Raw genomic sequence first — 12,287 nt, 5'->3', positions numbered from 1 at the left:
AAAACACCACTTATTATAAAACGAGTTTCAAGTTGGTTGGATTATGGAAAGAAGCAAACTTCTAAATGAATTTGGATTTGGCACATTGTCACTTCATCATGATGGCTCTCACCTTTTTTTATTTGTCTCTTGGATTTATCTGGACTTATTGAATACCCCACTTCAATTAATTTGGCAATTTACACAAGTACTTATTTTCAAAATTCACAAAAGTTTTTTTTTTCTTTTTTGACTAGACACGAATTCTAAGATTGTTGGTTAAATAATGAATTGATTAAGTTGATTAAATGTGGCTATTTGAGGCATCAGCTCAAATTGAAACAAAGTATGTTAGCTACTTATTCTTCTTCAATTAGTATTTGAAGTTTACTTATCTAATTAGATAAATTACTTTTTCTGTAAAAGTAATTCACTTTATTTTAATATTATTTGATTGAACAATTCAAAATTTCAGGAATAATCCGAACAAGCTCCATTTTATTAGCTTACACAACTTAAAAGAAAAAAAAGAAAGGTATATATGTAACGTTCTACATGATTAATCACATCGAGATTTTTTTCGTAAAGGACACATAGATGTACTAATAATTTTATGATAATTTAAATATCTATTTATGCATACTCAAAATTTAAAAATATAAATATCAATTAGTATTATCAAATTAGAAAAATATATTTATATATTATATCTTAAAAAATAGAAATTATTCATGAAATCTCGACATTTACTAGTAAGACCTCATAACCACAACCCAACGACATCAAAAAATTGAAGAAAGAAAAAAAAATCCATCAAAAACGAATTCAAGATTTGAAGTCACTAAATTCTAAATATATACATAAATATTGTAATTCTTCATGTATATACATAACATAATTCAAATTGAAAGTAATAAATTCAGTTGAAATAAAATGTAAATGAAGTATAAGAATCAAACTAACGAAGCAGCATCCGGCAAACCTTGCCGGAAATCATCATCGAAATTCACCGCCGGCCGTTTTGGCCGTTTAACGGTAACGAAAGCACGGCAAACAGGACAACTGGATTTTGAACTTAGCCATTTATCAATACAAGAAAAATGGAACATATGTTTACACGCCATCAACTGTCTAACTTCTTCTCCGTCAACAAACGCCGTCAAACACACCGGACACTCATTGCCGGAATCCTCCTCCGGCGACGGCGAAGTTTTTTTCTCATACTTTATAGTCGATATCATATCCGTAGTATGATATGTAATTCGCGTTTTGGATTCGCCGGAATTTTCGCCGGAGCTTCGCCGGGAAATGTTATCCGGGTATTTCATCGCATAGATGAGAGCGTATATGATAGTCGGAATGATTATAAGTATGATTAGAGAGAAAACTGCAAATAGAGGGGACATGTCGGAGCTCCGGTAAAGACGCCGGCGCCGGTGAAGGAGAAGTGTAGTTTTTGAAGTTTTAATGGTAAAGGAATTGGGCATGATATTAATTTGATTATGTATTTTATTAGTATGACTGGCTATTTTTTAAAAAAAATTATTTTGTTTGGTTTTCGAATTTCAAGACAAGTGTACAATGCATTAATAGTTTTATGACAAAATAGTGTAACATCATACATGAGATAAGATGAACATTTCCTAAAGGCCTAACCTTTTACCTCAAAATTGACATCAACTTTCACTTAGACATCTTAATTAAGTTTTCTTTATTTTAGACACCTCAAGTAAGGTTCTGATGTGTCATTTTGATATTTTTTTTTACAATCACCCAAATATCTAAAGTGTGTGTAATACACTTGACGCTGATGTATCAAAGTGACCAATTAAATAAAGAAACGTGACAGATATATCAAAAATAATTTTAAATAATGACTTTTGATTAGAAAAAAATGGTCATTAACTTCATTTAATTGGTCACTTTGACACATCAGCGGCAAGTGTATTACACACACTTTAGATATTTGGGTGATTGTAAAAAAAAATGTCAAAATGACACATCGAAACCTTACTTGAGGTGTCTAAAATGAACAAATCTTAGTTGAAGTGTCTAAGTGAAAGTTGATGCCAACTTTGAGGGGCCACTGATGGGTTCCGCCTTTCCTAAACAATATATATATTTTTTATTATTATTTTTTTAATGATAAAATAGTGTAACATCATACATGAGATAAGATGAACATTTCCTAAACAATATATATATATATATATATACTTTTTCTGTTAGAGCTAAAAGTGGTAAAAAAAAAAAGAAAATATTTTTTAAACGTACTAAAAAGAAAACAGAATAAACAAATTGAAACGAAAAGAGTCAATACATGATGAACATTTTATTAGTATTACTTCCACAGTCTCAATTTATAGGGTAATGTTTGAATTTCAAGAATTAAAAGCTTTTTAATTTTGACCACAAGTCAAATATGAAAATTTTAATTTTCTTGAAATAAAATTTACATGTTTAGAAACTAAGTAATATGATATAATAATTGATAATTTAAAATATTTAAAAATATATATGAATGATAAGCATCTATCAGAGACAGACAATCTTTTTATCTTTATAAGTTAGGAATAAGATCGTCCTCCTTAAACTTTACTTATGAGATTACACTGAATATGTTGTTGTTATTTCAAGACATATATATATGAAAAGATTATAATAAAATAAAACTTACTTAACTCTCGATCTTCAAAAAATGTTAAATAAATTGAAAGAAAGAAAGTGTGAATTATTGAGATAATAGAAAATATTTAATTGATAATTCGGTCGGGGAGTTGGATATACCTATTGACTTTGTGGCATTATTTTAATTATGAATTCTTAAAAATGCAATGTTGAAATGATTTAAATTATATATGCCTGTTGATACAAATTCTTGTATAATATTAATGTAATATAATATGTGATAATTAATTTTTTACTATTTCATTTTATTATAGTAGTAACTTTTCTATAATTACCTTCTAAGATAATTTGTTGTATAAATAGTTTTTTACAAGTCGGTGAATAAAATTTTTATAAGTACTCCACTTATATTTGATCCTAATGATATTATAGTATCAAATATGTCTCTGCCGTTATCTAAGTACTTAAGAATGCCCCTATTTTAAATGGAATCTCCCAAATCAAATAAAAATCCCTAATTTTTCCTTTCTATATATATTTTATTATTTCAATTTGGATTCATCCTCGATTTTCTATTATTTTTTTTATGAATAACGTGAGAATATGGCTAACTCGCACGATAAGAGGATTATCGACTATTGGTTCACTAGTTACGGAGATTTGAATCGTAACAATAGCTTTGAGAAAAATGACTTATCAGATATTTAAATTAACACTCCAAATTTTAAGATTTGTGTATTGATTATTCAGCCTTAACCCGCAAAAAATTTAACCCGCCTCACATGTTCCGCACCGTTATCATCTCTTAAAGGCAATAATTTGGGCTGGCTTAATTAAAGTTGGGAAATTTACATAAATGTACTACATTAAGAAAATATTTATCATTTATAGCAATAATATTTTTTTTTCACTGAACACTTATAATACAATTATAATATAATTTTAATACATATTAGCGAGAAATAATTTATAAAACTCATATAATACAAATTATATTCATGGATAATATATTTATCATATACTTTAATACACTTATAATACATTGTGTCAATTTCTTACCAAACAAGTATAATATATTTTAAAACACTTATAATACATTTATATTGCATGCATAATTCACTTTTAATACATAGTAGATATATCATAATATTGCTATATATTGCTATAAATGGTAATAAATAAAAAGTATCGCTAAAATCAGTAATTATTTATTAAAAAATGTTTTTTCTAGTAATTTTTCCATTAAAGTTTGTGGACCATATAAATGTTTTGGATCGTTTCTATTAGGGGCGCCGGCCCATATAGGAAATGATACAAAGATGCATACAAATTCTCACTTACAACTTATTCCTAAAACAAAACGCAAACCAAAAGGCACGTAAACATGTGTACGTGCATGTTCATTCTGAATCTACTGACTCTAAGTTATAATGAATTTGCACACGGGGCTCCGACAACAATCCTATTAAACGTTGTTGCGGAGGTGCCATCGTAGTATCCGCACGACAAAGCGGGCAATTTCGATGAGAATGCAACCATACATCTATACATGACACATGAAAAATATGCATGCATTGAGACAATACCCTAACTTCATCGTCTTCCATAAACTCACCCAAACATATAGAACACATATCTTCTTTAGACGAAACAATCAATTGCACCATCGAATTGCTTGTGCTCGTGCTACTAGACGTCTCTTGTTGAGCATTAGCACGAGTGTGATTTTGACTTTGGCTTACTGGAATCATCATGTTTTGTTCTGGAGGAGCAGATGAAGTATTTTTGCACCATGTTACTATTACAAAATGTAAAATAACGACGATTATAGCACCAGCTATGACACCAAGAAGGCCAACTAAAATAGGGTTGATTTCAAGTCCTCTATGATGATGTTGTTCTTCTCCCATTATTGAAGGATGATATGATCAATAAGAGTTTAATTTTAATATAACCACCATAGTTATGGGAAGGTTTGTATGAAATTTAATCTAGTGAAGCTTGGGCTTTTTGTACTCATGTTTGTCTATATATACAAGTTCTTATTTGGAATTTTTAATTTGTTAGATTTGTTGGTATTATGTATGTATAGCGGTAGAAGCACGTTATAGTTACCATACTATATATTGTATATAACTCGGACTCAAAGGACTATTATTTTGGAGCAAAGATAACCATTTTAATTTGCATTATTTAGTAGAATTGAATATTTTTTTCCCATTCCGCATTCGATATCTGATTTGAGATCTGACTAATCTGTACTCCCATTGAGAAATTCTATTTTGAAAGTAAATCGCTTTCTACCAAAGACATCTACTTTAGCTTTGTTCTACTTTAAAAGTAAATCACAAGGTATAAATTGTGAATTAGTTAATACACAATTTATGTCACGCAAAAGTTTTCTAAACTTATAGGTTGCAACTTTAAGTCATAGTTAAAGATACTTCAGCCCATAATTTTTCACTAAATAACCAGCAGAGACAAAAAAATAATAAAGATCATCAATTTAAGAGACAATAAAAGAAAAAGTCATGCAAAAACTTGATTCCAAAGTAAAGAATCTATTTTAAATAGTTATGTAAAAGGTGTTTAAACTTTTGTTATAATAAGGTTGTGAAAGGATCGGTTGTAGATTATCTACAAATCACATCAAATGATTTTGAAAATAAATGATTTTGAACTTTTAATTTATTTTTTTTTGTTTTGCTTAAGAACTGAAGGATTTTATTTAGTAATAGGAAGGTTACATACAAGTGAAACTAATACAAGAGTTTTTAGTTGCAACAATATCTCGTTCGAGTGCATTTTTTATAAAAGAAGGAGATGCGTCAAAAATATATAATTGATTGTCAACCATCTGAGGATCCTTCGTTTTCCTTCTGTATTTTGATAATAGATCTGCCGTGTCATTAGACTCCCTTGGGATAGTCTCCAGCAGTGTTCCTTCCATCTGTAGTAGCATTGACCTGCAATCAGCATAAATAGGTGAATATCTATGATTTTTAATGTGTAAGGTGTTGAAAAGTACCTGGGAATCAGTTACCACTAGCAGTTGTTTAATTCTTTTATTTTCTGCTAGTTTCAGTCCATGGAGCAGAGCTAGTACTTCTGTGTGAAGGACATTTTGGCCTTTCATTTTGCATGCAAAACCCGCAATCCAATTCCCTAGATGATCTCTAATTACTCTTCATGTTCCCCCGTTAGAAGTCAAATGTTAGAAGGAGCCATCAATATTGAGCTTCAATTTTCCTTCAGGGGGTCTGTGCAATGGTACTATAGTTACGTGTCTGGAAAGTTTTTTCCCAGGCACTTGGATTAGGTGGGTGAATTCAATGGCATGAAAAGTAATATTATTGATGATGTTAGAGATAGTATTGATGTTTTTATTTTTCAAGAGTTTGCTATTTCTGTTTTTTTAAATATTCCAAAGAATGATTGGTATCAAAATAGCTTTAGGCACCAAGTGGTGATTGCCTACATACATGATAGTGACGGTGGTATATAATTGTTTAATGTAGTCATAGAAATCATGAGAGTTGATGCTGAGGTTGAAGCTTCGCCAGATTTATGTAGCATCTGGGCATTTCGCAAAAATGTGCATAGTGTTTTCTTCTTTGTAGATGCAGGTGGCACAATATTTGGAGCAAGTAATGTTTCTATGACATAGTGCTACAACTATTGGAAGCTTATTAAAGAATAGTAGCCACAAGAAGAATTTAATCTTGTTAATGGACTTGATTTTTCAGACTCAATCTTGGTTAACTCTGTTATTTGTATTGGGTTGTATATGGTGTTTTAATTTTCGACGAAAATAATACTGCTTCTGTATTTTCGATATAACTTTTTATAGGATAGTCTAAATTAGGTGATTCAAATTTCTGAATAAACCCAACATCATTACCTACAACTTTTGTGAAGACCATATCTTACGATTTGGAGGTTAAGTAGGTCAAATAAATTAATCTTTGCAAGACCTGATACTGTGAAAAAATGAAGTATTTATAGAAGAAAAATCATATCTCACTGTAGAGTCCTCCAAATAAGTTGATTCTTGAACGACATGAAAGAAGACTTCTAGATCTATAATTTATGTAAAACATCAAATCCTAATTAGAAAGTTATCTTGTTCAAACATAGCTCTGAAAAAGGGTATTTCGTAAAAATGAGATTCATCTCACCAACCATTGAAGATCTAGATCCATTTGACATTACTAATGACATCAATAGTCCTCCATTTGACATCACCCATGACATCACAATCCTCCATTAAATTTTTAGATTTTTTAATAATTATTTTAATTATTGTTAGGTCCCTCCTTCACACCTATAAATATACACCTTATTTCATCATTTTGTTCATCAAGCTTTCTCAAGAAACTCTTCTCTCTATACACTTTTTTACTCATTTTCAAAATATACTTTTAATCCTTAGTAGTGTAAAAATATTATTTCAGTGATTCATATACTCTGGGTAGTACACAAAACGCTCCGTCGAGGAGAAAAGGTTAGGATTCAAGAGTGTTCATTAAGTCCTTCAATTCTGAGTAAAGTTTCGGATTTCAGGTATGTAAGGCTTCAATGAGAGGATTTCTTCCACTCTCATGCCTAAAGTATTTTGATTATATGATAAATTATATTTATTTTTGTTAAGCTTTACTCTAAGGTATGTGCGTGTTTATCCATGGGTTCTTCCATGCATGAAGTCCAAAACTCTTTCAACTAAGTCTCTTGATTTCAAATAAAATTTTCTTATGGGTAATTCTTATTTCTACTTAATAGCATGAATCATGATTAAACTAATGATTATTGATCTATTTTGATGCAAAATGATTTTATATGTATGAATTGACAATTTTTTTAAGTATTTTCTCAATTTAGCTCTTAAAGGTTCTTGAAATTCATGGTGGGTTGTTTAAAAAATAATTTTTAATTAATGAATTTCAAAGTATTTATGCATATTCATTTACATACAAGTTTTAAAGTTGAAGTGATTTGAACCCACCTAGTTTTACTATATTTTCAATGAAATTTGACTTGAAAGCTTTGACTCCAAATGAATATTTATAAAAGCAATGTCTACGATCAAAAGGGAATCTTATGAAATAAAAGAATGATGAAATGATATGAATGATGGATTCTTCATGCAATAAGGACAATTCTTGCATATTTGAATAACCAAAGGTTTTAATAAGCTATTCTACCAAATGTGATGTTTTGAATTCTCAAGCTATATGTTATGACTATTTTGAAGTATTAAACTATTCCGTGGGATTGACTTAGCACCGAATGGGTCATTGAAGTGAGATTCGATAAGAAAATCCTAGTAGCAACCCCCCTTGTCTCATTAACTATGTGCCAATATAGGAGTCCTTGTAGGCTTAGGCTAATGGATCCACGAAAGCTCTTAAAGTTAAAGAATGAATGTAAAATTAACGGAGTTCTACCCTAGGCAAGTAGACTTCCCGTCCAACGTAGGGGGTTATGTTGGATTTCATGTAATAGCTCACATGGTCTTAATGTCGGTTATAGTCAAATTCCCACAAATGAACTTTTCAAATGTTATTTACATGATTAATCGTGCATGTATATATCCACATATGTATGATTTAAATGATATCTACTTGATTACTTATGCATACACTCATTTATGTATTTTACCTTATAAATGTCCTAAATATTTTACTTTGTAATGCATGCCTACATTGTCACGACCTAGCCCCGTAGGCCGTGACTAGTGTCCGAATTGGACACTCGTATACACACATATTATCTATTATCAATCGACAATTAAACACTATATAGAATTTATATGGGTAGCACGTTGTCTCAAACGGTCACTTATATATATACCAAAATCAGTTATTTCTTGGGGAGTCTTAATTGTCAAAAATAAGATAACATAATACGTAAGCCGACAAGGCTTTCACTCCGAATGTAAATGTCCAAAAACATAAGCCATACTAGTACACCAGACAACATCTACATACAACCCACTCATGTGTCTACAGACCTCTAAGAGGATTAACAATAGCATATGACGAGACAGGGCCCCGCCGTACCCCCAAAATACACAAATATATATATTATAAGGATTAGTACCAAAAGTTTAGGCTCTGAGACAATGGAGCACTTCAACCCGTTGAGTAGAATCCTAAGGTGGCGGCTCTCCAAAATGAGTATCTGTACCTGCGGGCACGAAACGCAGCCCCCCGAAGAAGGGGGTCAGTACGAAATATATACCGAGTATATAAAGCATAAAATATCGTAAAGGAGATCACATCTGAAATAAAGATTCAGGAGTTAAGTATCATAATCAATAAATCACTGTACCTGTGTCTTATAAAATAAAGACATGCATATCATCATCATATATCGTACCTGGCCCGTTATGGGACTCAGTGTCACAATTATATCAATATATCGTCATATGTATATATATACCATACCCGGCCCTCTAGCAAGGGACTCGGTGAATAGAGTAGTGTACACTGATACCGTACCTGGCCCATTATGGGACTCGGTGCCATAATCATATCGTCATATCATTATACTATCATAGTATCATATCACGTACCCGGCCCTCTAGTAAGGGACTCGGTGAATAATGTAGTGGAATCCATACATGATAACATACCCGGCCTATCGTAGGACTCGGTGAATAATACCATAACAATATGCACGAATAAGGTATCATTAGCAACCTTGTGAAATTTGATCATTATCGGAGACTTAATAGAATAAGCAAAATAGTCCATCATTTGAAACCCAAGACAATAGTCATTATGAATCACACCAATTATGGATTATACTAAAATATGAATTATACCACAACATGAGTTATACCAACTAGGATGGCTGGAATCATACACATGAGTCAATACATAACAATATAAATTTTGAAAATCAAAAACGGTAGCCATCCGAGTATATCTACGAATAAGAGTTTTTTTGGAATTTAAGCATACGTCATTCGTTCGTTTCATATGGATCATGCCAAAAGAAGAAAATGTTAACTTTACATACCTTTAGCGTTTATACGTATATGTTGTCCAATATTGTCTCAACCTATATTAAAAAGTTAAGCACTATAATTAAGCTATGGACAAGAATAAAACGTAGTCTATCGTTAGTAGGTTATTTCTAAAAAAAATTGGACAGCACCTCCCCTATACCGTTCACTTTTCCCACTTTCAAACCATCCATATAATCATCAACCAACATCAACAATCCAAAATATTGATACAAAATAAGATTTATTATTCATGTTACCAAAGCAGTAAATTCGAAAAGTCAAGTACCTCACGTTGTATTTAAATTTTGAAAATGAAAACGGCAAAACTGGACTTTATAACCTTCATGAAACATTTAGATCTCTGTCTTAAGTTTCCAATGCAAAAGCAATCAACTCAAAATTCATTTTCTACGAAGAGATATCATCAAAATACGAACAGCTATACATGAAGGAATTTTCAATCCAGAATCTGGACAGAATTTGTCTTATGATTCATGCTCAGTTTTCGACATAATAACAGCAGATATAGACTAATACATAAACATAATAGTTGTAGGTATGTGTATTAGCTTTCCAAAACATGTTTAATATCTAAAATCTAAGGTCTACACAATGAGATATTCCAGAATTACTACCAGCTACTCAATTCCAAAAACGGGTTTGAACATTCACAATCTTCATACACCTTTTTCCTCCAAATTCAAGAACAACAACTCATCAACAACATCAAAACAATATCAACCATTATTATACATCATCACTAAGATAATTCCATCTATTTAATCTACCTAAAACAACCCTTTAACCCATAAATCTCAACAAATCACCAAACTAGTTTATAACACTATTTTCTCCGTTCTAATCCGTTAAAACTCTAACTAAACTTGTTAACAATGAAAATGAGACTTTAATATTACCTTAAATTTGCAGCACCACATAAAATCTTCTCCTTATTGGCTGATTTCTAGCTCAAATTGAAGCCAACGCGACGTACAACAATTTTCTCTTCATAAGCTTCGGATTTCGAGACTTGAATTTTGGTCGGATTTGGGATTTCTCTCAAGAACTCCCTTTCTCTCTCTCTCTGGATATTTCCAGAATTATGTTGGTCTAAAGTATGAAGGAATAGTTACAAAAAATCAGATTTAATTTCGTGTGCATTGGGCCTGACCCGAATTAGAATTGGGTTGGGCCGAATTCACTATTTAGTTTGGCCTGTCAGACTTAAAACGTCTATATCTTATTACTCCGATATCACATTTCATCCCACGACCTATGGTTGGAAAGATATTTCAATTATCTACAACTTTTATGTTGAAAGGTTTCCCAAATTCTCAAATTATAAAGAGGTTATGGCCTCCCGAAGTCAGCTTACCCGAAACGTGACTTTAAGAAAAACATATTTGATGGCTTCTATTTTGATTTGGCTTAAGGGTCCTTCTTGAGATGTATTTTACTACACATAAATTATTCATATAACTTGGCATCTACAACAAATCATGTCCTTTTAAAATTCAAAATTAAAAGTCCTTGAATTTATAATCGTTAGCTTACGAATAATCCAAAATGCAAAAATACGGAATGTAACATACATACTTCATACATTCAAAGTACTAACGCATACTCTTTTACCTACATGATATCACTATGTAGGGACCGGTGCTCCTCCTCGTTCTCCTCTATGTGGCTAGCTGAGATTTTGTTTGAAGGCTACTTTTGGTGAGTTCTCATGTGCCTGGAAAAATACTCCTTTATCTTTCTAGCTTATGATATGTTAAGATCTTTAGACATTTACTATGTCATTTCTTTCTATTATGATTGAGGGTGAGCTAGGGACCTGTCTTAGCCCCGTTAAATCTAAAAGTTAGAGATATTGTTGGACATATATAAGTTGAAGATTTACTATTATGATTTCCGCTTGTTTATTTATTGTCATTACCTATTAAACGCTAAAAAAATGCTAAGAGGCTTATTTGAGTTACTTTAGGGTTCCTTATTCGCGATGTCACGTCTAGACCCTAGGCCTATTAAACGCTAAAAAAATGCTAAGAGGCTTATTTGAATTACTTTAGGGTTCCTTATTCACGATGTCACGTCTAGACCCTAGGCTTGGAGATACATCCTATAAGCACTTCTGGTATTGAAACTTCCATCGATACTTTGATTCAAGAAGAAGGTATCTATTTTATTAGGAGATACTTGGATATATGTACTAAAAATAGAGGATAGAGATATTATGAGGGATCTCAAAAGACAAGAAGGATAAATCTCATGTGTTATCTTTGATTAAGAAGTTTAACATTTGCCTGGTTTCATCTTGGGTGAGAGGACCTTGGATATTTTATCGAAGGGAATATGATGCATCAATCCAATTATCCTCCTAAAGCCTAATTGTATCTCCTTGACCTATATTCCATGATATACCTTTCTGGAAAATGGTATAGGATCGTACTAGACTTTTTCAGATGTAAGAATCATGGGTAAGGTATTTCATATTAGTAACATGGCTTCTATTTGAGTATTTATTTGAGAGAATTTTTGCCCAAAGATGATTCTTATATTTTTAAAAAATGCCAGTTTAAGCTTGCTAGGAGGGCAAAAATTTTACCATTTGTATTTTGAACACCCAGGCCTCCCACCTCTCGAGGGGTCGTTACTAAGTCCCAAT

At 31.5% G+C, this 12,287-nt stretch overlaps 1 protein-coding gene and 1 long non-coding RNA gene across 2 annotated transcripts; both read right to left on the bottom strand.

The window, feature by feature from the left end:
- Nucleotides 1-795: 795 nt before the first annotated feature.
- LOC129881476 (RING-H2 finger protein ATL33-like) lies at nt 796-1,487 on the bottom strand. Its single transcript, XM_055955670.1, has one exon. The coding sequence runs from the start codon at nt 1,464-1,466 to the stop codon at nt 933-935; it is 534 nt and encodes a 177-aa protein (XP_055811645.1). The 5' UTR covers nt 1,467-1,487; the 3' UTR covers nt 796-932.
- A 6,979-nt stretch (nt 1,488-8,466) lies between these two features.
- LOC129881475 (uncharacterized) lies at nt 8,467-10,718 on the bottom strand. Its single transcript, XR_008765597.1, has 3 exons — nt 10,537-10,718; nt 9,631-9,672; nt 8,467-8,793 (listed from the first exon to the last, which is right to left on the bottom strand). It is a non-coding gene; the product is annotated as an uncharacterized LOC129881475 (long non-coding RNA).
- Between the last annotated feature and the right edge of the window lie 1,569 nt (nt 10,719-12,287).

Source organism: Solanum dulcamara, chromosome 3 (assembly GCF_947179165.1).
Source record: "Solanum dulcamara chromosome 3, daSolDulc1.2, whole genome shotgun sequence".
NCBI lineage: Eukaryota > Viridiplantae > Streptophyta > Magnoliopsida > Solanales > Solanaceae > Solanum > Solanum dulcamara.
Note: the sequence above shows the minus strand (reverse complement) of the source record. Positions and strands in the feature narration are given on the sequence as shown.

Bases quoted from the DNA above. Each gene is read 5' to 3' on its own strand.
- LOC129881476 (XM_055955670.1), bottom strand. From the start codon at position 1,466: ATGCCCAATTCCTTTACCATTAAAACTTCAAAAACTACACTTCTCCTT.